This window comes from Tinamus guttatus, unplaced genomic scaffold, assembly GCF_059628265.1.
Source record: "Tinamus guttatus ecotype Peru unplaced genomic scaffold, ASM5962826v1 Tinamus_guttatus_pri_ptg000104l, whole genome shotgun sequence".
NCBI classification, from domain to species: domain Eukaryota; kingdom Metazoa; phylum Chordata; class Aves; order Tinamiformes; family Tinamidae; genus Tinamus; species Tinamus guttatus.
Genome location: NW_028288638.1, coordinates 1 through 27,983, shown reverse-complemented (window position 1 = coordinate 27,983; position 27,983 = coordinate 1). Strand labels below are relative to the sequence as shown.

The 27,983-nt window shown below is 37.1% G+C and overlaps 1 protein-coding gene across 1 annotated transcript; it reads right to left on the bottom strand.

Moving 5' to 3' along the window:
* Window positions 1-13: 13 nt before the first annotated feature.
* LOC104567375 (histone-lysine N-methyltransferase EZH2) lies at window positions 14-26,763 on the bottom strand. Its single transcript, XM_010214185.2, is given in 21 exon segments — window positions 14-92; window positions 813-897; window positions 1,019-1,099; window positions 1,903-1,984; window positions 2,559-2,654; window positions 3,732-3,910; window positions 4,290-4,415; window positions 5,586-5,626; window positions 10,542-10,636; window positions 11,025-11,194; window positions 11,307-11,547; window positions 12,631-12,722; window positions 18,141-18,304; window positions 18,892-18,994; window positions 19,468-19,611; window positions 21,822-21,942; window positions 23,163-23,279; window positions 26,140-26,207; window positions 26,210-26,267; window positions 26,647-26,672; window positions 26,675-26,763. Coding segments are annotated over 21 exon segments (2,238 nt in total). The 5' UTR covers window position 26,763; the 3' UTR covers window positions 14-31.
* Window positions 26,764-27,983: the final 1,220 nt, after the last annotated feature.

Below are 27,983 nucleotides of genomic sequence, written 5' to 3'. Positions count from 1 at the left end.
AAAAAAAAAAAAAAAAAAGAGGTAGCTGGTGTCAAGGGATTTCCATTTCTCTTTCAATGCCCACATATTTAAGAGCATCTGCTTGGCTATATCTGGAGGGAAAGAAAAGAAAGTAATGCTGAATGTTTTCATCTTTGTTGCTCTGACAAAACAGCACAGCCTGGACTAAACTCTTGTACCTGGGTTTTCCACAGTTTGATGGGGCCTGGGTAAGCATGCAGATATGGAACAAAAGCAAACATTTTTTTTTTCCCCTCTTTTTGAAGAGGCTGAACAAGGAGGGTAAGTAAATTCTATTCTCTTTCTTCTTAAATTTTACAGTGGTCAACCTTATTTAGAATCCACTAGTTCAAACCATTTCTCAAGCCTTAAACAGTACTGCTGTCACTACAGAGCTTCAGTTTTCCTTCAATCAAGCCACTTCTAGAAGAAGGAAGGAACAGAATGAGCTTAGCAAGCACTTGGTAACAGAGCAGCAAGAGAATTTCTAGCCTGTTCTGAAGGGTGGGAGAGACAAACCCTGGTGCTACTTGACTTGGATAGTTGTTTACATAGTAATCATGGGAACCAGGGGAAGTCTGGAATTAAAACCCTTTCTCCAGCAGAGAAGTTTACAAAGCTCTTTGCCAGCTGCTTTCCTAACTTGTGATCACTGGCTTTAAGAAGCCAGGGCTTTGCCTCATCACTGCTGAGATCTAAAGTCTAGACCAAAGGCAGACACAGGAATTAGTTGTTTTGAGCTAGCCCAAAAATACTTGTAAACTAACCCCTTTTGGGACAGGGAAGAAGTTAACAAAATAACATCCACCAACCTGTAGTCAAAGAACAGTTCTTCACCAGTCTGAATGGCTCTCTTAGCAAATATACCTATTCTGTGATCACCATTAACCATCATAACTGTTAAGAAGAAACAGAAATAACTTATGTTAACATACTGATAGATGTGTATTCTAAACTAGTGTCCTACAACATTTCATATCATGTTAGACTAAATCAAGGTAAATCATTTAAAACTTACCTTTTGCATAGCAGTTTGGATTTACCGAATGGTTTGCAAATCTAATTTTGTTGCCCTTGCGTGTTGCATCAACCACAAAATCTAGGAGAAAAAGAAATCGTCACCTATCACCGGATTTTTGTCCTTTTTTAATTTCACTTTTTAAAATATGTATTGTACTTGGATTTTAACAGCCAGAAAACTGTTCAACTTGCACCATGGAGGGGAGTTGGCACATCATCATAGGACAGCTTTATTGTTCTGCAACACACAAAAGCTTTCTGTTGTCTCATGCTGCGTTTTTTTTCATTCATCTCCTGCTACAGTGACATTACCTTAGTTTATGATTTAAGGCTTCTTTATCTCACAAGTACGAGCATTATACATACACACTAAGTTAGCATGTATAGAAGACAGTTCAAAGAAAAATTTTTGAAATATTTCATGTGTGTCACAGGAGGATTTCTACTCTCCAACATGCAGCCACACAGCTCTGTTTCCCAAGATGTTTTTGCTTCCCCCACCAAATTACCTCCATAATTTGCTGCTTATTTAAAGTCCCAGTAAACTGCCTGCAGGCAAGAGCTAGCAGGACTTTGTTCCTTGAGCTGTCTTACTGTGTGTAATGCCTGTGTGTAATCCCACTCCATGAAATTCTCCATCTGCTCAAATCCCCCTGTGTAGCTGACTTGTGTAACAGGCTCCATCACTGCTGATGTGCATTTCAGATGTGATGGGAAATTAAACCCACCCCCAGCATTAGCTATCGGTGTTAGGAATCCTTAAGGTGCTGATAAAAAATGTTCCGAATTTTTTTCTCAGTGTTCCATGCTACCTGCAAAAACGAAGGATGAAGGAAACTGTGTGCATGTTTTGGTGCAAGGGTTGCACTAATACATACATACCATTATTCAAGTTAAACAGAAAGCTGCACATGTACTTGTCATATACTTTTCCTCTTCTGTCTGCCTCATCCTGAGAAATTATCTGAAAGAAACAGTACAGTACTATTAAGACACCACCTCCCTTCTTTTGTAACCATTGTGGCCTTGGTTCACAAAATGAGTCTTGGGTCTCAGAAAAAAAGGTTTATTTCCCACCCCCATCCTGTCATTAAAAATATTCTCACCCTTAAAATGTTTTTCAGCAAGTATTTGGGGCCTACTAAGTAGCTATAATTTGCTCTTAGTATAAAGTAGTTACTCTTTCAGAGCAGTGGGAAAACAAAACAAAACAAAAAAAATTACAAGCATCTCAAAATGAAGACTGCTTAACTGGCTCAAGGTGTTAGTAGTATATGGCATGGTTTTACATAAAATTCCTGGCACGTCTGAACTGCAGTTAAATCCCGAGATGCAGCCACCACTCTGGTCGCTTATCCTCACAAGAACTGGTGTCCATTTTTGAGACATTTAAACCATCGGGCTCCTGAATATGGAGCCTTTGACAACAGTTGCTGAGCACACAGAGCTGAAGACCCTACCAAGCTGGAGGCAGTCTCTTGATCTCTAGCCAACACACAGTGTTAGTTCAGGTTATAAACAGTTTTGTCCTTCCTTACCTCACCACAGTATTCAGAAATGAACTCATTCTTCTGTACAGGATCTTTGATGAAAATTCCCCAGCCTGCCACATCTGAAGGTGCCAAGAGCAAGTGCTGTGGAGGAGGAAAAAATAAAGAGCTCAGTCATACTGGGCTTCATTCATTGTTGTCATTTTTTTAGTGCAACCCGTTTGAGCCACTGGGGCCCCTGAGACAGGACCTCAGATTTCCTAACCCTCAGATGCACCCGAACATTCAAGTGCAAAGATCACAGGTAGTACATGAAAGAAAACTGCACAAGAAACTACAGTTTCAAAGTTTCACCCTGAAATGAAGGTGTTGCATACACAAAGTTGGATTATTTATTTATATATGCACTACAGACTTCAAACTATAAAAGCCTGCTGACAGGAGCCTCATATTGACTAGTTTAATTCTAGACTGACTTGGCTCTGGGAAGATGCTTCAGAGCACAACGAAGCAGTTTTAAAAAAAAAAAAAAAAAAAAAAAAAAAAGAAAAACAGCAGAGAACTAAGCAGGCTTTTTAGACAGCTTTAGTAGTCTATATACAAATCTATCTTTTAGCACCAACTATTCAAACATTAAAAAAAAAAAATAAATTCAGCCAACACTCAGCATATGAACCTGTCCTCCTTAAGGCTGCTCCAAGGAAGGACCTACTTAAGGGGTAGCTTTTTAAATCAACAGTAATTCTGCAAATTATGAGCAAAGCCTGAATGGGGGAATGACAGAGACTAGGTAATACTCCACTGTAGTTTATAATATGCAAAACACTGATTTGATATTGACAGATGATGAATCATACAGAGAGCTTAACAGCAGCAACTGTAACTGTGAACAGCACACACCTGAGAAAATTATATCCTCTTCTGTATTTGTTTTTGCTAGTTAAAAGTGTGAAGTCAAATTCAATTCTCTGGCATGAAAACACACAGAACTACAGAATAGTTGAGGTTGGAAGGGACCTCTAGAGATCAATCCCCAGCAGGAACACCTAGAGCACGTGGCACAGGAGGGTTTGAAGATCTCCAGAGAAGGACACTCCACAGCCTCTCTGGGCGGCCTGTTCCAGGACTCTGTCACCCTCACAGTAAAGAAGTTCTTCCTCACATGGAGATGGGACTTCCTCAAAAATAAGACAACAGCCACATAGGTGTATATTTACATACTTTTTTGGATCCCCTCTGAATGCTGCAGTTCTTGCAGGAAACGTTCTTGCTGTCCCAGTGGTCAGCAGCTCCACAGGTTAAGCAGAGGTCGGGATCACATTCTCGCACAGCCAGGTAGCAGGGACACTGCTTCGTGTTGCACTGCGCTTTACAGCGACAGCCAGGAAACCTGTTTTGGCCTACAAGGGAATGCAGGGAAAACAAAGACGAATATGAAAAATGCACATGGCAAAATGAAGGCAATATGAGTATAGATGATTGCAATATTTAAAATATATTCCTCAAATCTGTGTGGGAAATTTGAAGTTCTGTAGATTTGGGACTGTCCTGAATTTGCTACTGTCTTTCTCAGAACTGAGTCAACTAGCTATTAAACTAGCTATTAAAGTCAAAAAGAATCTTAAAAGAGCCAACGTAGAACATGAGCTCCCTTCTCACACTGTTTATTGCTCTTGAAAGCAGTGTCTGCAACAGGGACAGACAGCTCGGATCACCTTACATGTTGGCAAGCAGAGCAGTGAACAAAGTCACAGGTCACTTTTAAAAGTCGTTACTTACATTCTGAGCTGCACTGACAAAACTTCTCGCAGAAGTTCTGAGCAATCACGCATGGACATGAGCTGTCACAGGGCTGACGTGGGTGATCACATGGCTGATAGTTGTAAACATGATTAGATGACCCATCTGAATAAAAATAGCAATATTTTGAAGAGTTCAGAGGTACAAATAAACAAAATACAATTCCTTTCACTCTTTAAAGTAGGAAATACCCTTTCGGTCCCTTAACTCACCAAAAACAAACAAAAACCCCCAAACCTACAATCAGTAGGCAAAAAAAACAAAAACTAAAAAAACAAAAACAACAAAAAAAACCAATGCCACCAAACCCAAGGCTTAGTGGAAACCAGGTGCTTGTCAGCATTAGCTGGTTGCTTCCTCATGCACTTCATTGGTCCCATTACTCATCTGCTTAGCACAGTCAGAGACCAAAGCTGCCTACTGTGGAAAACTGAACCACGAAACTACAATGGTATAATTTCCTGTGTAAGTAATGTTGTAGAATGACAGTGTTGAATATTCAGAGTAAATTTGTGTGAAATACCCCATATCACTTTTATTCTGGAATAAGAGTCAACTCTCAAACAGATACACTGGCAAAATATCACCTGGCCATTATACCACTGTGCTTTCCCAAGTCAATTTTCCAACACAGACAGGTCTAAACTCTTGCAGGCAAGGAGGGACTGAAGTCTAGAGCTTTATCTGTAGAGCAGCTAGGAGAATCGGGTGCTGTGTAAGTTACGTTCGCTGTGAACACTCCTGTCTTGGTTTACATGCATTTGTAAAAACGACGAGTTATCAATCAGCAAACCAAAAGGGGAAAGAGATACAAAACCTAATTATTTATGTTGCTAAATAAGTGTCACAGTCATTTTCAATGGATTTTCAGTTAACTATCTCTAAAGTAAACTGCTTTCAAAAGAAAACAAATGCAGCCTATTACTGCAGCTCATACTAATAGTATTGTTTGTGTTTCAATGAGGCCATCCTGAAAAGATTATAAATTCAGACTCCTTCCCCCTTTTTTTAATAAAGGTCTTCCAAACAGTTACATAAAGCAAACGTAATCTTTCATCCCTTCTGTATCTGTATCAAGAGCTTACTTTTTTCTTTTTAAATCTCCATATTCTCTAGAGCCCTATGAAATGCATATAATGGCCTAACATTAAAAAATGAAAAAAGAATAAGGAAAAAAAAAATGAACAAAAAACCCACAAAACCAGAAAAAAAAAGCCCAAAACAATAGTAAGATCTTAAAAGTTCAGGACATAAATTGAATAGAAAGATGCTAACCCTTTTTCAGCTGTATCTTTCTGCAATGAGCAGCCCACAACCTGCAAAAACACAAAACAGACACGAGAAGGTTGACAGGAGCTCCTCCTGCAGCAGGCTGCAAGCACCCACGCTCGAGCACGGCGCGAGCCGACGCGAGTGGCTGCTAAGCGCGCGCAGAGTGGAAGTTGCTCCTGGCCTCCTCCCGCTCCCTGCACAGCCCCCGTCGCTCCCTCTCCTTTGCTTTCCCCTTAGCTGGGCCCGTTCTGTGCATGTGAGCTCTTTGCAAACCTAACACTCCCCCTCTTTTCTACATTCTCTACGCACTTCAGATAACTGCCTCTCCAGGCAGGGCCTGCCTGCTACCCCAGGGATTGCAGGGGCACCTCTCCGGCCTCCAGGTGCTGCACACAGACATACTTACAGCTTAAAATAAAATCAAAATCAACTGTTTTAATTTTTAATCTAGGCTGAGGGGTATGATTTTATTCCTTTCAGTTAGCATTTAAAGTTTGGTGACCTAAACCTAATTTTAAGGAATTATTTGAAGTAACAATTATCAAAGTTTAGACTTCTCACAGTTGTTAGGATGTCACATAGCAACATCAAAAGTAAGGGACTCTCTCCACACCCCAGCCAAATAACTATTGAATTTGCTGTTAATCGGACCTCAATCTCTTTTTCTATGCAGATTTATTACTACGACTGGTCCAAAATACTAGTGAATGTGTGCACTCAAAAATCCTCAGCACAGAACATGCAAAAAAATGCGCAAAAAATGAATAAAACACTCAAAAGTTTGAATTCCCAAATAAACTCCTGCTCTATGAATGCAAACAGGAAATTTTAGCTGCCACTTTCTTTTGCACATGCATTATACCGAGTTCTGTCTTAAACAAATAACCCTCTCACAGATGCACACAAAACAGCTTTACGTGAGCCATGCTGTCTGTGGAACTCCTGGTTCAAAGCCTCATATTAAATGAATACTCTGTAGCTAACTTCCTTCCTTTCACTCATTTGAATGGTCCACACGCGAGAGAAAACCTCTGCTGAGGCTGAGCTTGTCCAGGTAACTGGGAGGCTGCGGGGAAGGGTCCAGTCCCAAAGACCATCAGAACTACAAAACACGCTGCTAAAAAGATGACATCCTATGAAGAGTGGCTCGCTCCAGAGTAGAGAGCCACCAATGTGCTTTTATGAGTTATGAGGCACTGATACTCTGCAAGCAGCAGCAGCTTCCCAGGTAATTGGGAGAACAAGTGTAATTTGGACTTAAATTACTCTAATGCAGTCGAGCTACTTCTGTTTTGTTCGTCTGGTATTTGGCAAATGTACTGCTGAGAAGTATCGTATATGTAACTTCTTTCATATAAGCTAATCTCTCTGCCTAAGATAATAACGACCTCCTACCAGATCAAACCCTTAAAAGCTTTCTGGGGATGAGCATCATTTCATTAGCAGAAAGCCAATTATTACATGAATATGCTTTGAGTTAAACACTATCCTAATACTCCAAAACAAAATGCTACTTACTGACTAGTTGCCAGCTGGGATTTGGGGGTTTCTATGGCAATTGCCTAAGAAAATTAGAGGCTGCATTGACAAGGTGACCTGAATATGACAAAATAACTCTCATCAACAAAAAGTTCAACATCCAAATAACTCAAACTCACAGAAAAAAAAAAAACAGAACTCCCAATGATTATAACCAGCTTAGCCAGTCTTGTAACAGAGACTGGTGTAGCAGGTGGAATACGACTTGCCAAGGAGGGAATGGGAGACAGGGTGACCAGGGGAAATGGCAGAAGGCAATGTGCCCTAAGTTGCCCAGCACTGATGGGTTAAGCAAGAGGAAGAAGCTTGATGAGTGGTGCAGTCAAACACCCACAGCAGCAGCCGTGCAATGCTCAAAACCTGCCGGAAAGCCCTGCTGTTTGCCTCGGCTACTGCACGAGGCCGAGGCCTGAATGAGCACAGCACCTCATGCAGGAAAAGTGATCTCGCTGCATTACTGGTCCTGTGGTCCCCTATCTCAGCCAGGAACGCAAGGCCTCAAGTGATGGGAAGCAAATATTCCAACCACTTACTACCTGCTCCAATGTAGAAATCTTCTAATTTAAAGGCAATCTGATAATACAGAGAAATTTCATGTGTTTTCAAAAAAAAAAAAAAAAAAGCAGAAAGTTGAGAAAGCATTTGTGAGCCTAGGCTCCAGAAAAGAGAGCAAACTGGAAATTCAGTGGCAGATTTCTAAGCAAGCAGGTGGTTTTGTGCATCTGGTTCCCGACATCTGCATGAGAGTCAGCTTAACTTTTTTTTTTTTTTTTTTCTCTCTCTTCTCTCACAAGCCTTCTTACAGAAGCTGTGGAAAATGCTGTTCTGCTCTGCTAACAGCCTATTAGGTGTTGCCAGTTTTATAAAGAAATACTGCTATCAGCTACTGCGACAGCAGAGATCCATTCCTGAAAGACATTATTAACTTATTTTTCACATAAAGATATAGGGATGCTGTGATAGAATAGGAAAGTCAAAATACACAACAGTTATGCAAACACATGTGGCTAAAACTTCAGTGTTTGATTTTCTGGCATCACTCACGTAGAGACTTCTCTTATTTCAAGTCTCCTAAAACATTCGCCCCACTAAGACTCCACCTTCCTTCTAGGTACCAGAGAGGAATATTTGTGACATGGCCTCAGAAAAATCTTTGCCAGACAGCAGTGAGTCTTTGATCTATTTATAAAGGCACCAGACAAAATCATATAAGCTAAGGAAATATATACAGTGAACAGTAACCTAGAGAAGAGCAGGGAAAGGGGAAAAAAATCAGAAAATTCTCCAGAAAAATAAAGACGTGGTAAGAGGGAGAGCGTGTCTGTTGCTAGGCAAGTACTTCTACTAGTCCTATGGGCTAGTTGCTTGGTGTGGGATGGCACGGAAAGCACCAGAGTGAGCAGCGACTCCGCTGACAATGACACTGCCCTGGCAAGAGGGCGTCTGTCATTCTATAATACTACTTAGATGCTCAGTGAGAAATTGAAAGTCCTATCAGAATGTGCTATTAAATCAGATAGAAAAAGTTATCATTTCAGCCCGCTGCTGCTGCTTTCCTTTTTAGCAAATGCTGCTCTTCCGTAAGTCCTGCTACATGTGCATCAGTGAAATCTGACCAGGTTGAAATCTGCAATGAAAAAGTCCCAACAGGAAACAAGGACTTTCTGGCTCTGGGACTGGATTTAGTCTGATCACTGAGTAAACTCAGAATAGACTAAGAAACAGAGGAAGATTTCCACTTAACTTTTCCCAACCGCTAGTTGCACAACATCTTTAGAGATGCCTAGGATTACACCACGACACAGAAGGACTAGAAGGTTGTTCTTAAAGACTGTTGTGCAGAGAAAAACTGAAATAGCTTGATCACCATGTATGCATGTGATACCAGGCATTTCACAACCAAGCTGCTGACATCCAATTTATGGTGGTAACTAGTAAGAACAACAACAACAAAAAAACCCTCGAATATTGATATATGCTTTCATTTATTTGTTTAAACAAATGAAACAAGACAAATTCTTCTAATAAATACCAACCTGGTAACCAGATGATCCATTTCAGCTTTCAAATACATGTTTTAGCCTTTCAGCTGCACTTTTCAAAAAGATGCAGAAGGCACTATTTATAGCAATTTTCCTGAATCTGCAAGAAAGCTAACCTCCAAATGCAAATTCCAAATTCGCAGCGTGGCCAATAACTCCATCTTCAAACAACAAGCCCATGAAATGCCCACAGACTCGAAAGCTGTGCCAGAAGCATTTAATCAATAGTTTTGCCCAGAATGAGCAGAACCTCTTCCAAATATTCACCGAATCTTTTCCCAGCTCTATCAGCTGCTTCTGTGCTACAAAGAGGAAACAGTTTGTTTTACTTGAACAGTAGTTTTTGGAACCAGCATCAGGAATTCCACTAAGCCTGGAAGTGTTTAAACCTCGAGAAGCAAGAAGAATTACTAGAGAAGAATTGGAAGGAAGAAGTTGGAGACAGAGAAGGAAAATATGGAAGTTTCAGGGAAGAAATAGGAAATGCTGTAGAAAAAAAAAGTGTACTTATTGCCTCCCGAAAGAAATGCTCTTCTTGCTAATTTTCGGTCAGTTCTTTATCCCTTATTTTCTTTTCTCCAAGAATAAAAATAATCATAGTTCAGAGCTGTCACATTTGTCAAACTTCAAGATTCTCATAAAAGAAAAATTCAGACAAGAGCCACTAAGTTTAAAATGTTGACAGAAATCATTTTAGATGGGTTTTCTGGCTCCAGAAGAGGTTTTTTGATCTGAACTACAGCTTTTCATTAGACAAAGAAGAATATAAAACAACCCAAAATTTATGAGCTGGAAATACAGTAATTTGCTAATCTGATTCTTCAGCTGAAATTCTAGTTGCTGATGAAGTTAAGGTCCTTGTCCGTGTTGTAAAGAATTGTTTCTCTTTAAAAATAAGGAAATCTTAGTTTGCCCTAATATTTTTGCTTTCTGATTATCTCAATGTAATACTTTCTACATTAAAATAAATTAATTTGCAAAATACCATATACAACCCATATCTAATCCAATTACAATACTTGTAAATTTAATACTTACTGTTGCAAACTAAACCATGCAGCAATGTCTCAAATGTTATAACCAATGTGTAGAGCATTCCTAGGCTAACCTTAGTTTGAATATTTGCAGCAATAAACTATAAGAATCTGCTAACAAGAATCTATCTGTTTTACAGGGGGAGGGGAGAGAAATTGTTATACTTGCCCCAAACCAAAAACACTTTATATCTGAGATTTTATTGTTGCATATTAATTTTTAAAGAAAAAAGAGAAGTTTTTATGACTTTTCCTTCAAAATATTTTGTGTTTTATTTAGTACTGGTCCATTTTATCTCCAATGTATTATGTTTAATGCTAAGGTTATTTAGTAACAGATTTACCTGTGTTTCCTTTTCTTCTTTCTGGGAGGAGTATCAACATCTTCAGCAGGGACTGGAGCAATAATACTAGATTCCTTCACTCTAAACTCATACACCTAACAAGAGATACCATAATACATCCACGATAAATCTCTCATGGGTAGAAAGTTACTCATTTTCTAAGTTAGTATGATTTCCCCTAACCAATGGCTTACAGATTACAGATATCCAGCCATAGCCTTTTTCCTACATACTTAAATTCTATTCATCATTTAAGAACAAAGTCTAATTTAAATCTTATGTAAATATAATTTAAAAACAGATTTTAAACCAACTTTTATACAGTTGTGGAGTGAATTCTGGATCACAGCACTCTTGAAAAAATAAAATAAAATAAAATTAATGAGTTTTCTTCTTTAAGCATTTAATATTAGCATTTATATACTTCCCTAGAGTTTTAAAGGTAAAATGCTATCATCCTTGGTAAGCAATTTCCCTTCTTACCTGCCTGCATGTTTTGGTCCCTATCAGTCTGGCAATTGCACAGAAGTTATCATAGTAAGTGCCAATAAGCACTCTAAACATTGAGGCTTCAGCACCACTCCATTCCACATTCTCTGGAGGCTCAATATTTGGCTTCATCTTTATTGGTGTTTGACACCTGGAATTTGCTTCTGTAATAAATAATTGAGATTGCGGGTCAAAGTAAGGCTTTGTCCCAAAAGATTTACACATCCCTTGAAGCACTGTAAGTAACTAAATAAAAAAGCATCCATTAAGTCATACCAGAAGAACTGGATGTTTCATCCTTCTTTTCTTCCTCTTCTTTATCATTATTTTCTCCTCCAGTTTCAGTTCCAGCTTCTCTGTCACTATCTGTGTCTTTTGATTCCAACACATTTATTGTCGGTGTACTGGGTCTGCTGGTGTTATTTGGAAGTCTCCCCCTTCGGCGACCACCAGGGCGTTTTGGTGGTGTCTTTATACGTTCAGCTGTGAGGGCAGCTGCAAACTCCTTTGCACCTTCCTAAGTACAAAACATTACACTTTTCAGTACAAGAGTTTTAAAAAAAATTTCATTTGTGGTCAGAGGCTTAGGGAGAACAGGCACTATTTCCATAATGTAGAAGCCTGTATTATTTCACATGTGATTCACAATTCACATATGAATTCCAGTTAAATGTCCTCTGGCATTTATCCAAGTTGTTTTAAAGGGTTTCTGCACATACAGGCGTTTTTTAATTAAAGTCATAAACACGAATACTTTTGATCCTAGGATAAATAAATCTACTTTAAAAAAATATTTACAATGATCTCATTTTGGCTATGAAGCTCTGATGAGCTCTGATCTCATTTTGGCTATGAAGAAGAAAAAAAAAATCAGTAGTAAGTTTTCATTTTCCTTTATGACAGAAAACAAAGATTTCCCAAACAAACTACCTTTCAAAATACAAGAGCTTCTTGCACAGAGCATCTGAACAGTACATATTCTACATTTTTCAAAATGCAATCAGTGATAATCTGCTTGCTAGTGAAAAAAAGGGTACAGTGATGCATCGTGAGTTTTTGGATTGGAAAATTAGACACTTATTTTCTCATAATGGAAAATTTAGAATACGTATGAGAGAGATTCAAAAGTATTTTCGTAAGCCTTTCCCATTTTCCAATATCTTATTTCTTAAGCACAGAACACTGGATGGAATTGTTGTTCTGCTAAGGAAGAGATAATCAATCCCTTCCAGTCTTCAGTTAATTTATAGACATGTAGTTATGTAACACCCTGTTTTCAGCTAGATTGCATACAATGTAACAGCAGCACATTATTAAGAGATAATAATTTTTTTTTTTGCTTACAAATATTTTGGACTACATTTAATAAAAATAATTTAATTAAAAAATATTCTGCTTCCAACTTTGGCTTTCTTTTAATGACTGGAAGTTAGCAATTCTTTTTTCAAAACCTTAACACAACATATCTGTCTGCTAGTGGCCTACATCCATATTCCCCACATTCAAAGATGCCGTATGTCCTGATTCCAGGTATAGCTTGCTATTATATATGGTAACACTGCTTCAATCAATTTTGATGGTCCACTTGAAATTATCTTACCAAATGCTGATAACAGTGCGGTCCACAAGGTTTGTTATCTAGTGCTGTTTCTGTATTCTTTCGTTTGTAAGTATTAGGAGTTGCGTGGAATGCTGCAGAATCAAAATATTGCACTTGTAAGCCTTAATATAGAAGAATGCATTAGATATCTCAAATAGCATTGAAGAAACAAAGCTTACCTTGTTTTTTTTTTAAAAAATACAAAATATACCAGAAGCACCACAAAAATGATAAAAACTAGAAAAAAAGTAAAATAAATCCCAACTAGTGACATTTGACTTACCATTTGAATACTCGAGTAAGTTCTACATATGCCCCTTTACATCAATTTGTTTCATATATCAAGGAAGATTCTCTAGATTGCCTTTCCCAAACAGAGCAAATTTGACTTCTATCATTGGACAAAAAAATAATATTCAGGGTTTCTCCTATTAATGTTTATCTTTCAACTCTAAGATTTGATCATTCAATTTCTACCTTGTTGACCAGGAAAAAAAACCACACACAACCGCACTGACCTTGGAAAAGAATAGATCTAATTTTCATCTGCACTAGTAAGGAGAGGACCTTACCATTTTTACCAGCACCCCAGGGAAGCGGAGAGGCTGTAGGAGCACGGTTCACCTTCCTTGAGTGCAAGGCGAAATAAGATTAGCACCCTATGGCTCAGAACCACCACAGTATGCGTGCAACTTGCAGACAACTACTGTTATTTACGCTCATGTAACTGAACGGTTTCTTTCCGAGTTTAAATTGTATAAACGGTGACTTAGCCGGCAGCAGCATTAGGTGTGTTACAGGTGCAACATGCAGACCTTTATAACAGCATCACAGAATGGCAATGTTACAAACACACAACCGTTGCCTGCGCCAGAATTTGTCTCTAGCAGCTCCTCCCTCTCAAGCACTGCTTTCCTCCTACCAGGAAGGGTTTCAGAGTCGTAGGCTTTCCTCTTTTTGTTAGAGGCCTTGAGTACTCCAAGTACTTACTGGCCTAGTAACCAAAGTCTGGAAAACTTGCAGCCTATCTGCCACCGGAGCACATGCTCTCCACTCTCATAAGGAGCTTTTTGAAATAACATCCTTTGTTTTCTACAATTATCTTTTTTAAATAGTTCTGCGTGATCAAGAAAAAAGAAAGCAAGCCAGCGTGCACATGTCTGCATTAACAGCAGCAGCATAGGAAGCAACGCTGTCGAAGGCTTGCTTAGCATCTGTAAAATGCTAGATGCACATGTGTACACAGACGGTGCAGACAAATATAAAGGTATTACTAATCAAGTATTTCACCGCTATTACATTTTATTACATGCAAAACATTTTTGTGCATTACAATTTATAAATCCAAAAACACAGTGTAGCTTCCATTTACCATGTGGGGACATAGGTATGCAAAAATCAATTACAAGCGAGAAGAGAAACATAATCTATGTATATTATTGCTATTAGCACACAGCATGTGTTCCTATGTTCTACAGATAAAATAATTTTAAAAAGTAAACAGATTTCTTACAACTTAAGCTTGAAGTATTCCACTTTTCCCAATTAAAAAAAAAAAAAAAAAAGATAGTCTCCTCCCCCAGAAGTCGGGGGGAAAAAGTTGACTTTTTTAAACATTGAATCTTTTAATTCAATGTTTTCTTCACTCATTTCTCTTTCAAACCATATGGAATATGGTTTTGCAGCAACGCAAAAAACACTCTAAAAACATTTTCAAGCCATGATCATCAAATTGCTCCAATGTGCAGGAATAAAAACTATTTTCGTTACATATCAGCTGCAAATGTAAACATTTCTCTCAGTCTTTTGTGTGAGGTCCTAAAAAACAGGCTATTTTTTGAAATTTTGTTTTTCCTTTAGACTAGAAAATGTTCAGTTTGTAAAGCAATGAAACCTGAAACATCTGACTTTTTTACTGGAAAAAAAATAAAAAAGATGACTCAAAAATACGCTAAGCCTGGTATTTACTCTGAAAGCCTTTATTTCTGTTGGACTATTTCGAAGTACTCAGCAAAGTATAGTACTAACAACTCCAACCAGAATCTATCAGAATTGTGCAAAGTGTTTGGAGGCTTGTCTAAGAAATAACAGATCAAGAAAAAAAGTATGCTTATATAGCTCTGCTATGAATGTTTCAAGCATCAGGAGCAATTTTTTTTTTTTCAAAAGGGAAGAAGATTCTGCAGAACTTCCCAAATCACTGCACTCCACATTTCTTTAGCTTCCTTAAGAAATTATTTCCAGTCCTGAAACACAAAGCACATGTTCTGTCTTTACTCTGCCTGGTGATATGTCGCCTGTATCATATTCCCAGTGGGCTCAATTTTCTTATTTTTCCTCATGCGAAAATACACAGACAATAGCTTAGCCCGAAATATACATTTGCTTCACAGTTATACAAGAAGTTTTCCTTACCTGGTATTTTTCCTTTTCCTAAATGCTTAGTTAGGCCTGACACTAACACACTGACGCAAGGCATAATTCCATGTTGTCAGCAAATGAAACCTGTACACATTTTTTTATTTTTATTTTTTCAGCAATGTCATCAGTTGCATGTGAAAGGCTGGCCACCTAATCAAGATGTGACATGTTAAAAACCTAGTGATAATTTTTTCAATATTTAACTCAAGCTTTCTAGAATAAAGGTTTGAATCTACATAAAATAGGTTTAATCTTAAAAAACAAAAAACAAACAAACAAAAAAAAGGGAATCTGAGAGGGGGGCATTACAAAGCCAAGAATAGAACTAAAAGAATCCCTGTTTTTTTTTTATTCTCAATGCCTCCTCCTGAGATCTAGGCCTCTCAAATTAGAAATATGATTGCCAGAGCCAACCACATTTCACCAAAACAACTCAACCACAATATCATTTGTGGAAGCCAGGACATTGTCCTGCAGGACCTGGCAACTGCATGAAGTAGAACTGGGGGTAACTGATTAGGTTGCTGGCAGGAGCATATCAATTTAATTTAGAAGATAGTTGTATTGTTGTGGAGGTACTCAAATGAGTGCAGTCTCATGCTTACTGATGCATTTTTTCTTGATGGGTTATTTATTTCCAGCACTAAATTGGGTAGATTTTGACTAATAGTCTGGAATCATCTCAGAAAATGAAGAAGTCACACAACTGAACTTCTCAGTTCTTAACAAATTAACTCCTAGCTCTTGTTCTGCTCAAGCAATCCAGTCCTAAGGGTTTTTTTCTTTTTTTTTTGTGATATCACAGATTAAAACAGAAATAAGTGACGCATCCAGAGTAGTAATTAGTCATAGCCAAAGTGGGATTTGGATACGCATTTAGGGAATGGTGAATGAAGCATCAGTTTGCTAAACTCAGTGTCCGATCTAGAGGCTTCATAAACAAACTACCTTGTGAACGTGTGAATAAAGCTTCAAGAGATGTCTTTGCAACTATCAAGAATATTTGATATATTTGATATTTCTTGATAGTTGCAAAGATTTGTTGATAGTTTTTCAGCTTCACATGCTGCATGAGCTGTCATGAACAGCTTAACAATTACACTTTCACATTTCGGTCTATTTAAACCATCTCCTCAGCAAAAGCTTTTTTTTTTTTTTTTTCCCCTCTTTCTTTCCATTATGTCCCCAAGAACCAGAAGAGATTGCTTGACTAGGCCTTTTTAACTAGAAGACATGACTTAAAATGATACCTTGAACACAAGCTACTTTGGAAAGAACACTGATTCAGTTAAGGAACTTACAAAAATCATCAGAAGCAAGAACATAGGCAATCCTTAAGAATGAAGACTTTGTTTATCATCTGAGGACTGTGAACAGATAGAAAAAGAGCCAAATACTTTCATCTCAAAAGATGCTGCTACCTTGAGAGCTGAGATCCCATAGCAGGTAAGCGGCTTTCCACTGCACCACAGGTTTGCTCTTGCACTTAAAAGCATGGCAAAAAATTAACGCTTTGAACCAGGCCTCTACAGCTTTAAAAAAGTATCACAGAGCTAGAGCAACAAAGCTAAGGGGTGACAATGTCAGGCTCCCCAGAGCAATAGACACATCATGTGGTCCCCAGATCTATTCAGTTCTACTTGTAAGGACCTGCAGAAGGTGAAGAGGAAAGGTAAATCCATAAGCTATAATAAGTAATCAAACACAAGCGTATTTTTAAACATACACTTGTGGCTATGCATGCACTGTAAAAATCTCAGGACTTGAAGACTGGAGTGCTACTGAAAATAAATGCAATCTAAGGCCGAGTTATGCTTTCCTACTGATTTAAAAAAAAAAAAAAAAATCTTTTTAATGAAGGACAACTGGATTGGCATGCAAATTCCCTGGCAGACTACGAGTATTGGGCACTCCTGAAAACACCACCAGACTAATGGTTTTGCCAAGAGGCAGCATACTGCTTTGCTTCTCTGCTCTTCAGGTGAAAGCTGATTATATAGTACTTCCTTGGAATGAGTCAGACAGAAAAAAAATACTTTTAACAGTACGTAAAGCTCCACAGGACAATGTTGAAACTGGCTGCAGGCCTATCCAAAAAAAAAATTCCTGTTCTTAAACATTATTGACAGATGAGAGCTTTTTTTTTGTTTGTTTCTATTTTCAAGCAACAGTTGTCAACAGTTAGGAAATGACACTAATGGATTTAACTCCAAAAGCTACAAGTAGTAAAGAAACTAGGGATAGGAAGAATTTTCTCCCCCCACTCAAAAAGCACAACTCCAATTCCACCTCAGAATGAAAGGCAACCAAGGGATAGTAAAAAGCAGCAGCATTGTGCGGAGCCTTATGTCTAAAATACAAGTACAGGCAGAACGTATGCAAGCGGAACAGACAGCTGCTGACAGCACACAAATATTTCCAAATAAGCAACATGCCTGCACACTATCGGTGGAACATGCACACAAGCCATTAAGTCAAGAGGGAAAATTAACTTGAAACAGAGAAGGTCACAGTGTTCAATGGCAAGTATAAACCACTTCTTATTCAACAGCTTGGCTCTCCTTTACATTCAGCTCAGTTCTCTGAGAAAGAATCGTCTCTTCACATTTTTGAATGGAAACTAAAATTCTTGCTAACATTCTTGTTAATTACTCCCCTTCCCCTAAAAAAGACAAAACTGTTCAGGGATATTCAGTTTTTCTGATGAAAATGAAGCAAGTTTGAAGAATGACCAGAGATTTTATGAAAAAATATGTCCTATTCTCAGTTTCTCTGTACAAACTCTAGAAGTACAACACAGAACATAAGGCTGTTTTACTGCAAGAAAATAAGAAGTGAAGTAGCATCAGGCTGGTCCACACCAAATATTCTACGGAAATTCCCAAGTGCAAAAAGGATATTAAACTATGCCAAACAGAGGCATTAAATTTCTTGAGCTACAATATTCACTAGAAACTGATGTTGATATACACAAATTTATTCTGTGAACTTTAGCAGACATCAGTGCTTTTATTTTTTATTCTCTTTTTCTGTATTCTACTTTATGGCACTTTTAAGTTTCCTTAACACTAAAGAGCAATTGTACTTACGATGTAAGAAGCAATCGTATTTAAAACAGCGCCGACAGAAGAGTGTGTGAAAGGAGTGAAGGCTTTGCTCCCTCTGAACAGATTTAGCATTTGGTCCATCTATGTTTGGTGTACATTCAGGAGGAAGAGCTCCTGGAAGCTGCTGCTCTGTGAGTTCTTTGTATCTTAAAAGAAATAAAAATTATTTATTCAATATAATTTTTAAAACTATAATTTTCATTGTAGCATCACTGCACATTTTCAGTGACAAATGAAAAAATATGTAAGAATTGTGTGTCTACTAGAAAGATAACAGTATGTTCATCAGTGTCATTCAATGACATGACAAGTTATTAATTCCATACTCATTAGCACAAATATAAAATTGTTAGGAAAGATGGCATTTACTTTCTACAAGCTCATCTACTCATTTATATTACTCACCAACCCCAAAAAGAGACTTTTGTAAGAGCAGCTTTTACTTTCCCACCTTAAACAATGACATGCAATACTAAACACCCACAAGCTACCACATTTTGATAGTTTGCAAGGAAGGCTAATGCAATCCCTCTTTATTATTTCATTCAGTTGGAAGGAACAGTCTTTTTAGTCTTGCCTGATATAGCCAATTTCCTTGAAGCATCAGTTGGTTTATCAATTGCTGTGAAACCTAGAAGCAGGGAGGATCACTCCTGATCATAAAATATTTAACAAAATCAGTACGTCTTTTTATGCAACACAACAATACATCCTAGAAGAAATCCTTTCTTACTTTTCTTTCAGTTCTTCTGCAGTACCCTTGTCTGGAAACATTGAGGAAATGGCTTCAAATATCTTGTCAGAAGGAAATTTCCGAGGTGGGTGGCTTTCTTTCTCTGTCAAAGTAAAAAACACTTAGTTTTTTTTTTTTTTTTTTTTTTCTCTCTCATTTTCTACTTCATGGCTCTACAGAGCTCTTGGATTAAACTGCTTAGAGTGATCTTTCCTGCTGACAGAATTGCACTTGTAAGATTTGGTCAAACCATTATTTCACCAGCAGATGGAGACGGCAATTCAGAACTTTGCCTACTTTAGAATATTACTATTCTACTTAGGCATTTATTAGATCCCTTACTGATTTCTGAGCACTTGACTTTCTCTGTATGCAAATAAACATAAAATGGCAACAGCACTTTTCATAGCATTCTTATGCAAATCTTGAACTAAATGGCAAAGGAAATGATGGAGAGAATGATGCAACTTTGGATCTGAAAGCTATCAAGCAGAAAGGTTTGGACAAATTTAATTTATTGAGTGAGCAAAGAAAAGGGAGTTTTGTCTTGTTTTTAAAGTCTGCAGACAGACGTACCCATCCTGTTACCTTCCCGATCTTTTTGCTTGTCATCTCTTTCATCAGGATTGTCATCTCCATCATCGTCATCTTCATCATCACTATATTGACCAAGAGCATTGACCAGCTCAACAAATATTTCATCATTGATAAATCCACATTCTGAAACTCAGCAAAATTGGGAGTGAACAGAAAAGCACAATACATACATGAATTATTTTTAATACTCCCTAGACGTGACTTAAGAAGTGCTCAGTATTGGACTTTCAAATTCATAACTGGGAAGGAAGCTTGTTGAATGTTTTTTTCTGTGTTCTTGACTCTGTTCTTCATAACAGCAGACAAGAATAGAACTCTCTTCCTTACAAGAAAAATAAAAAAGTGACTGAAACTGCTATCTAGATGATTTCAGAGACTTTAGGCCAGAATCCCAATTCTGATATGGTCAGATTAAGCCAGTCTGGCATTGTAGGCAAACATACCATGGAAACTATCCTTCTTGGGGAGCTATGGAATCTTCACATAAATATTTCGTTATCAGTCCTATATTACCCACTTCCTCACTACAGATCAAGTGATAAGCAAGGTGATAAGGGAGTTCAGTTATATGCAATAAATTCAAGGAAAAGCTCTGCAGTTATAAGGCTGCTCATTAGCTCAGATTCTGCTGCAAAATTTAGAGGACAACACAGGTTGACAAAAAGCATTTCTGCTGGAAGGAAAATTGTAGTTAATATCGACAGAAAGTGAATGTTGTTATTTATTAGAAAAAAAAAGTGGTGGTGGGGAACTGGGAAGTATGTAGAAGCGTAGTGTTTATCACCATCCTTTTGGACCTGGAGTGAGGTGGCAGACTAACTTTTAGGAAGCTCAAAAATATATTATGTTGTAGACAATGGAAACAAGCATGTACTACATTAAGATGTTTTATATAGAACAATAGCTATCTTTAAATAGAATCATAATACAGACACACAGTTAGTATGAATTTCTCTTTCTAGAGCACAATTTACAATTTTGTCTCCCACATAGGTATTCTTCTGAATTACAGGTTCCCCACAGCATTTATATTTATTTACAACCACATAAAAATGTAATTGGGAAAATAAAAGCAACTATTTCTACTTCTAGGCTAGAACCATTTAATAATAACTTCATAATAGAACACATTTATAAGTCATTCTCTTGACCTAAAAAGTTCCCTGGGTGTCAGGGAACAAGTACATCTGTAAAAATAATCAAAGGCAAAAAATCCATGACTTCGCTCACGAAATAAAAAGGCACCAGCCATCCTCAGGACATTAATAACAAGACCAGTGGAAGGCAGAGTGTAACATCTACTATTGAATCACTGGCTTAACTTTCATGAGCAGCACACAATGTATTCCCTTTCCCCAGCATTCCACTGTTAACAGGAATATAATCAATAAGGAATTTGCAAGAAACAATTACTCCTAAAAAAAAAAAAAAAAAAAAAAAAAGTACTTTTAAATGGCAGGGAAGGCAGATTGGTCAAAGAAACCTTCACAACTCAGATCAGGTTCGTATGAGCCATTTCTGAGTAGGCACATAAAGGGGAAAAAATGCAACTAAAGGGTTAGTTTAACCCTTTAAGAGGCAGATGATACCACATGTAGTACAACTCCCACACAAAATCAGAGGAAAAATACCCAGTGAAACACTATACAGGATACCAACAGAAGGCCAAACTTTCCTCAGGTTTATCTTAAAGAGGGAAGAAGTTATATATATCCAATCATTTGTGGTAATTATTGGAAAACGTGTGTGTGTATATATGCGTGTGTGTGTATATATGCGTGTGTGTGTATATATGCGTGTGTGTGTATATATGCGTGTGTGTGTATATACACATATATATACACCCACACACACCCACATATATATATATAATTCTACCATAAAAAAGGCAAGGAAAAGCCCACACAAACAGTTATTCTGTCAAAACATATTTGTAAGTGTTGTCACCAGAGTTCTACATTCTTCTCCTGCCACTTTCTGCTAGGCAGAACACGCTTAGGGACATTACAGCATTTTATTCCAGAGCTCTGGATATAAAATGAAGACCAAGAACTACTTCAGGTAAAAATCTAGCCACCATGATGGCTCATGTTATATTCTCATGGAAAAAAAAAATAAATAGTGTTCTATTTCTCTATACTACTATTTTAATATTGTGCAGTCTTTTGAAAATGCAAGTCAATACAGTTAAAAGAAGGAACCCAATGCTTACATAGTATAGTCATTTTAAAGATAATGCTCTAAGAAACAAACTCCAGGCCTTATGACATAAAATTGAAAGCAATTATGTATATATAAAGAAGGGATTAGTATACCTGAGTGTTTGGGCTCACCTCTGTCTCCATGCACTTTTCCATCATAATTCTTGATTAGTTCCTCAATAAAAGTACCATCCTGGTCAAGCACTTCATCTCCCATATATGGAATGTTATGTAAAACAGTTTCATCCTCTACCTAGTAGACAACGTTTACGATTATGAAAGGGTGATGTTCCTCAAATAAATGCAAAATGTGTCTTCATCAGTGCATTTCAGCATTCCTGTTTTCACAAGTGGACAGCTATCACACTTGAATGGACTCCACTGCTACAACCTATTATGATTATTAAGTAAATACTTAAAACCCTTGATGTTTATTTAGTGCACTAGCAGTGACTAGCACAAGATATGAGCTTCTAACATTAAGAAGGTGTTTGCATAAAGCTTCTGCTACTGAAGTCCAGTATGCTACGTGGCCTTGGGAAGTGTACATTTGATTGTAATTTTTCTTCCTTGCTTACTTCTCTTCCATTGTCATGTGCATTAGAAATCACGTTTTCATTCCTTTACTAGAGATAAGAAAGTATGATGATAAAAACCAAAACTAACAAGCATGCATACGCAAAAGGCTTCAAGTCCAAAGCAGCAAAAATGGAAATAGGCCACAGACTATTTAACCTGAACTCCTTTTGTTTCATCTGTATATAGACTAAATATCTAGTACTACGATATCCTAACAGTAGAATTTGGGAACCTTGAAATTCAGCTTTATCTTCTGCTACTTCAAAAGAACCTTCAATTGTTTAGAAACACATTATTACCATCATAGCCATGTCAGCAAAGGCTATCCTGTACCAAATAACACAGGAAGAAAAAAAAAAAAAAAAAAAAAAAGACAACAACAAAAAGTACAGAAACCACTTGGTTATAAGCTAAGCTTTTCAAATAAATCAAATACCAATATCAGAAATCTATAGATTTTATAAAGAAATTCTCTCAGGAATAAGTTCTCTTTAGTCCATAAGAATTATTATCCTACCTCAAGGTAGGTTGGTCAGTTGTCGTTCTATGCATAAATACTTTAATATCCCTCAGAAAACATTTTTCATTACACTAACTAGATGCTCTCTAAAACAGACCTGCACTTGTCAAATGCTATACATTGTAATAGAGCATCTGAATTAAGTAGAACTCTGTCTTTACAGCTGGATTTTCAAGATCATGAGGTTCAATGAGGACACAGATTTGGTTAATAAGTAACAGTTACTTGATTTCAGTGAATTGAGCCTTATTATTACACCAAAAAGATACAAGGTGTAACACAACAGATGTACTGATGTTTTAGTTCCAAAATTAAAACAACCCCCCTTCACAGAATATTTCTCCTCACGTCATTTTTTTTTTTTTTAAACTTACCATAAAATTCTGTTGAAGAGGAGACCAAGAATACATTATAGGCACAGAAGCAACAGCATTGAGAGTCTTTAGAGGGATGATTTGTTTTGGAAAATCTATGTCGCTGGTAACAGAGCACTGAAATAAGAGGTTGAAATTACACTTACAACAGCAACAGCAAAAAAAAAAAAAAAACAACTCAGCATTCAAAATTCAAACTGTTTGTCAAAATTAAACATATCTGCCTCCCAAAATCTTTTTTTTTTTTTTTTTTTTTTTTTTTAAGGAAATCACACTAAGAAATTATAAGAACAGGTGAAAAGAGGTAAGAATTTTTTTCAGTATTCTAGTGAATAGATCATGGTGTGTTTTTTTCCTCGTTATACATAATGATCCAAATGTAAGTAGCAGTGACAGATTCATAGGCTGCTCCTCAGAGTATGCAGCCTGCAATATAGATCATGTTTGTTACCTCAAAACATGGTTTAGAATCGTATGCTGCTATACTGGTGTTTAAAGTGTATTTACTCAAAACATCTGAGAGGCAGCTGAATTTTGATGGTTTTAGATACACTAAGAAACCGCATAAATTATGTTAAACTAAACAAACTATACAAGACATCTTTTGGAAATAGATGCTCCAAATGTCTTGTTGACTCCTATCCTCTTTCTGTGTCCTCTTTCCACCTGCGTATACTTAATCTTATACTCTATTTTTTGATTATGTTTTTTGTTTACAAAAGCCAGAGGAAAAGTAAAAGTTAACTCTTACTAGACAACTCCGGACATGTCAATAATTTTTAGCTATGGGAATACATATTTTTTTAGCTACAGGAGACTCAAAGTCTTATTCAGCTTTCAAAAAAATAAACATGCCATAGAAATACCAAAACCTTTTCTCAATTAGTCAAACAGCAGTATGAAGAATTCTGAAAAAAGTTCCAAACAAAAGCAATATAGGAACATACACAGCCAGGAAATGTATGATGCAAGATTTGGAGGCAGGTAAAATAAAGTTTAGAACAGCTATCATAGCTACCTGTAAGGAAAAAAGGAAGTGGAGACAAAAGATCTTTCTCCTTTCCAGAAGGGAAAGATGAACAGAGCTTCACATTTCTAAAGAAATACACAAAGTAATGTAACAAACAGTACACAGAGACAGTAGAATGGCAGTAGAATGGTAGAATGACAAAAGTCAATTTTTTTTTTTCCTAGCTGCAGGTGTATATCAATACTAATGACACCTTAATATTTTTTACCCATCGCAGGTTAGCACTGAATTTTCTAGCTAGCAGTCATCTATGTAGAAAGTTTTTCATATGTTTTTACAGAAAAACGAGAAAAAAAAATATATACTTTTATCTTTGGAACTAGAAGTCTCAGCCTGACAAATAAGCTGTATCAAGATGACTCAACTATTTGGAGCTCAATCTCAGGTACGTTCCCCAGTTGCTTTGCTTTGAAGCTTAGTTAGATGTTTGTTAGCCTAGCACAGCACGTGCTGCGGTCTCTGCTTGTTGCTGACCAGATTAATCAATGGAAGTAACTAAAGACCTATAGACAGGAAAGAAAGGGCTACATCGCCAGTGAGACCCTGCAGTCTTTACCAGACATGTGAAGATTCTCACTGAGACAGAGATTTCATATTAGGTAATTCAAATTCTAGTCAACATACCATACAACTCTGAAGAAATTCAGCACATTAATAAAATGATTAAAAAAAACTCTCAAAAACCCCACTAATTCTCTCAATTTTTGTACTTTAAATTATGGCAACACTAAAAATCAAGCACTAAAATTCTTCTGATTCTGATGAGACAGCATGGATTTGAATGACGTGATTAGTGATGCACTCATCAATTCAGTCAGGAAATTAACATAAAAGAATACTGAATTCAGCTACCAAAAAAAAAGACGAGTTCCTAATCTTGAGATATACTTGCCATTTATTACAGAATATTATATTATAAAAATTTCTGATCCCACAGTTTATATGTGGTATTTGCCCAAACACATGTACTTCTATATAGACACACACATACATGTAAAGGTGTGTGCAAGTAATTGGCTTTCAGTCTTGTTTAAAGGAAAATACTTTGGTAAAAGTAACTTCCTGCTTACATTTGAACATTCACACAAACACCCTCTGTGTGTAACACTCCCCACCCCGTTTCCTTGAAAACCTTACCAGATGAAAAAAGGGAAGTCTAACAAACTTCTTCAAAGAGTTTAACCTATTCACATTAATGTCTTTCTATATGCATCTTACTGAGAAGAGTTATCCCTTCCTATTATTACATGTCAAATATTCTTGAGCTGGCTCAGTTTGACGAAGTGTCTACAGACCAATTGAGAAACAATAAAAATTAACCTGGAGTGAAAGCATAGAGACAGGCTTCAACCACTATCCAAGCTACCCACACAAAAGCTAGTTTAGGTCTTACAACTGCACCGCAATAATGAAAACAGTTTGTCACTATTCTAGCGGTGTCCAATTTGGATGTGCAACATTAAGAGAACACTAACTCAGCTAACTCCTGTTAGAATTGATGTGGCTACATGATTAATTAGCACAAAGAAGGCTTGGTCAAATAATCATGTTCATGACTTTCATGTGCTTTAGTTCAATAGAAACTGAACTACCTTCTCATTTGCATTGTGGGGGGTGGGGTCAACTCTAGCAGGAGTGAGATCAGACTAAATGTCACTGAGAAACAGATTTGAGAAAAAGGCTGCTTAATAATGATCAAAATCATTCAATCTTTCAAAAGTAAAGATACTGTTTCAGTTCTGCATGTAGTTCAAAGCTAGATAGGATGCTCTTTATTACTTTCCAGAAGTCATCTGATAAAGAGACTCGAAAGAAAAATATATACCTGCCAAGTCACGGCATGCAGAAAACAAAACAACATCAAACAAACAAACAACTTTTCAGCAATAGAACAAAACGTGCTGACAACCTTGTAAATTGGAATGACCACAACACATGTTAACCAACCTCCCTGGTCCCGCGCAATGAGCTCACAGAAGTCATGATGTGTACAGGCTGTATCCTACGTTGTTTCATTCTTGATTTAAGATCTCAGTTCTTTCCAGTATCTTCTGACGATTAGAATTAAACATACTCTAAAAAATAAAACATAAATTTTATCCATTACAAATAAATGGCACCTCTTAACCTCTTAAAGCATCGCAGCACTTACTGAAAAGTTAAGCATGAATGTAAAAGATGAAAGAAATTTGCTCAAAACAAACCATTCTAATTTTGTTTAAATGCCAATCAGTATCTTTGTATCTTTGATTATCCCTTCCTTTGTCTCTAAACATATTTTCATGTTTAGATACTTAAGGTTTAGCATGTAATTACATTCCAATGGAAATAGAAAGAGTATGGCTATTCCTTTAGCCCCATATTCAGTCTCCAGAACTTCACAGCAAGCCATGCTTCAGAAAAAAATCTCTTTTGATAACAGTTTTTAAACTGAAGAACCAAAATATAGAATACCTTTACTTCATCTGCACGTCGGAACTCTTAAGCTGCCTCAGTCTCATGTATTCTGATTTCACACGTTTTCGCCAACAGATTGGTCCTTTCTCAGATTTTTTTCCGGTTTGTCCCATGGTTATCCTACAAGTCACAATATCTTGTTAACAGTATGAATTCTGACAAGCACAAGTTAGAATGATGGGACAGGCACGACAGAGACATTCTTTAATACCAGACAATTGCAATATAGTCCCAGATAAAAACGGGGACAGAAAAAAACATACTAGAGTGATAGACACTGAAAAAAAGTTTAGTTACAAGTCAGTCAAAGCATTCAGGTGCCTTAAGCACCACTAGCATATAGTGGTAGTATACTAGTATACAGAAAGATAAGGGATTAAAAGGTAAAGAACCAATCAGGATTCCCACTGGGAAGAGGCATTGGGCTGGCTTGAATCCTTGCAGGCAATCTTGTAAATTAACTTCTGAACAACTATTTTAAGGCAGACAAAAATACTTTGCTTCCTCACAGGGTTTGCCCCCTTCAGACAAATACCACACCCTGCACTAGGATATCAAATGGCGACTGGATAGACATCAAATGAGGACTGGATAGACATCTACCCCAGCATAACTCTCCCAGCCAATCACTCAAGGTCAAAGAAGATCTACAAATTCTACCATATGTGCATAGCTTTGTAACAGCTTAAGTATGAGGCTGTAGGTCTCCTATTCTCTCTCTCTCTCCATCCCTCCCTTAAGTACTCTAATAACATCCAAACTGTCCAGTTGGACACAAATAGGACAGATTCCACTTCTGCTATTCATCCTTCTAGTATAAAGTGCTTCATTTTTATTTTTTCAGGAGCACAGGCAATTAAGTTGTACTTTATATTGTAATCTAAACACTTTGCTAGAATATGCAATCTGCTCAACATTTTTCAGAAGGAAGACCCATATGCTATAATGCTGGCAATTACTACTTTGTCAACAATCTGAAACAAAACCACTACATCAAAGGTTAGCTATTCTCAAGAGCTGCACTATTAACAACTGACTATTTGTGATAGCCATCATGGACTGCAACGTTGAAGAGTCCAGTTGCCCAACAGTTACACGTTCTCAAGGAGGGAAAAATCAATTTGAGCAAAAATAATTCTAGCCTTCTTAATTACAAAGATAAATGTGAACAAAATAAGTGACTTGCTGGAGCAAAACATTTGGTGCTACATTGCCATCACAGCTCCTTGACAGTCAGGAAGACAATTTAATCTACGTTACTGGTAGCTCTTTGCTGTTGTAGACAGACATTTATTTTCAACAGTTTTGTATATAACTTTTTTAGACTCAATTTG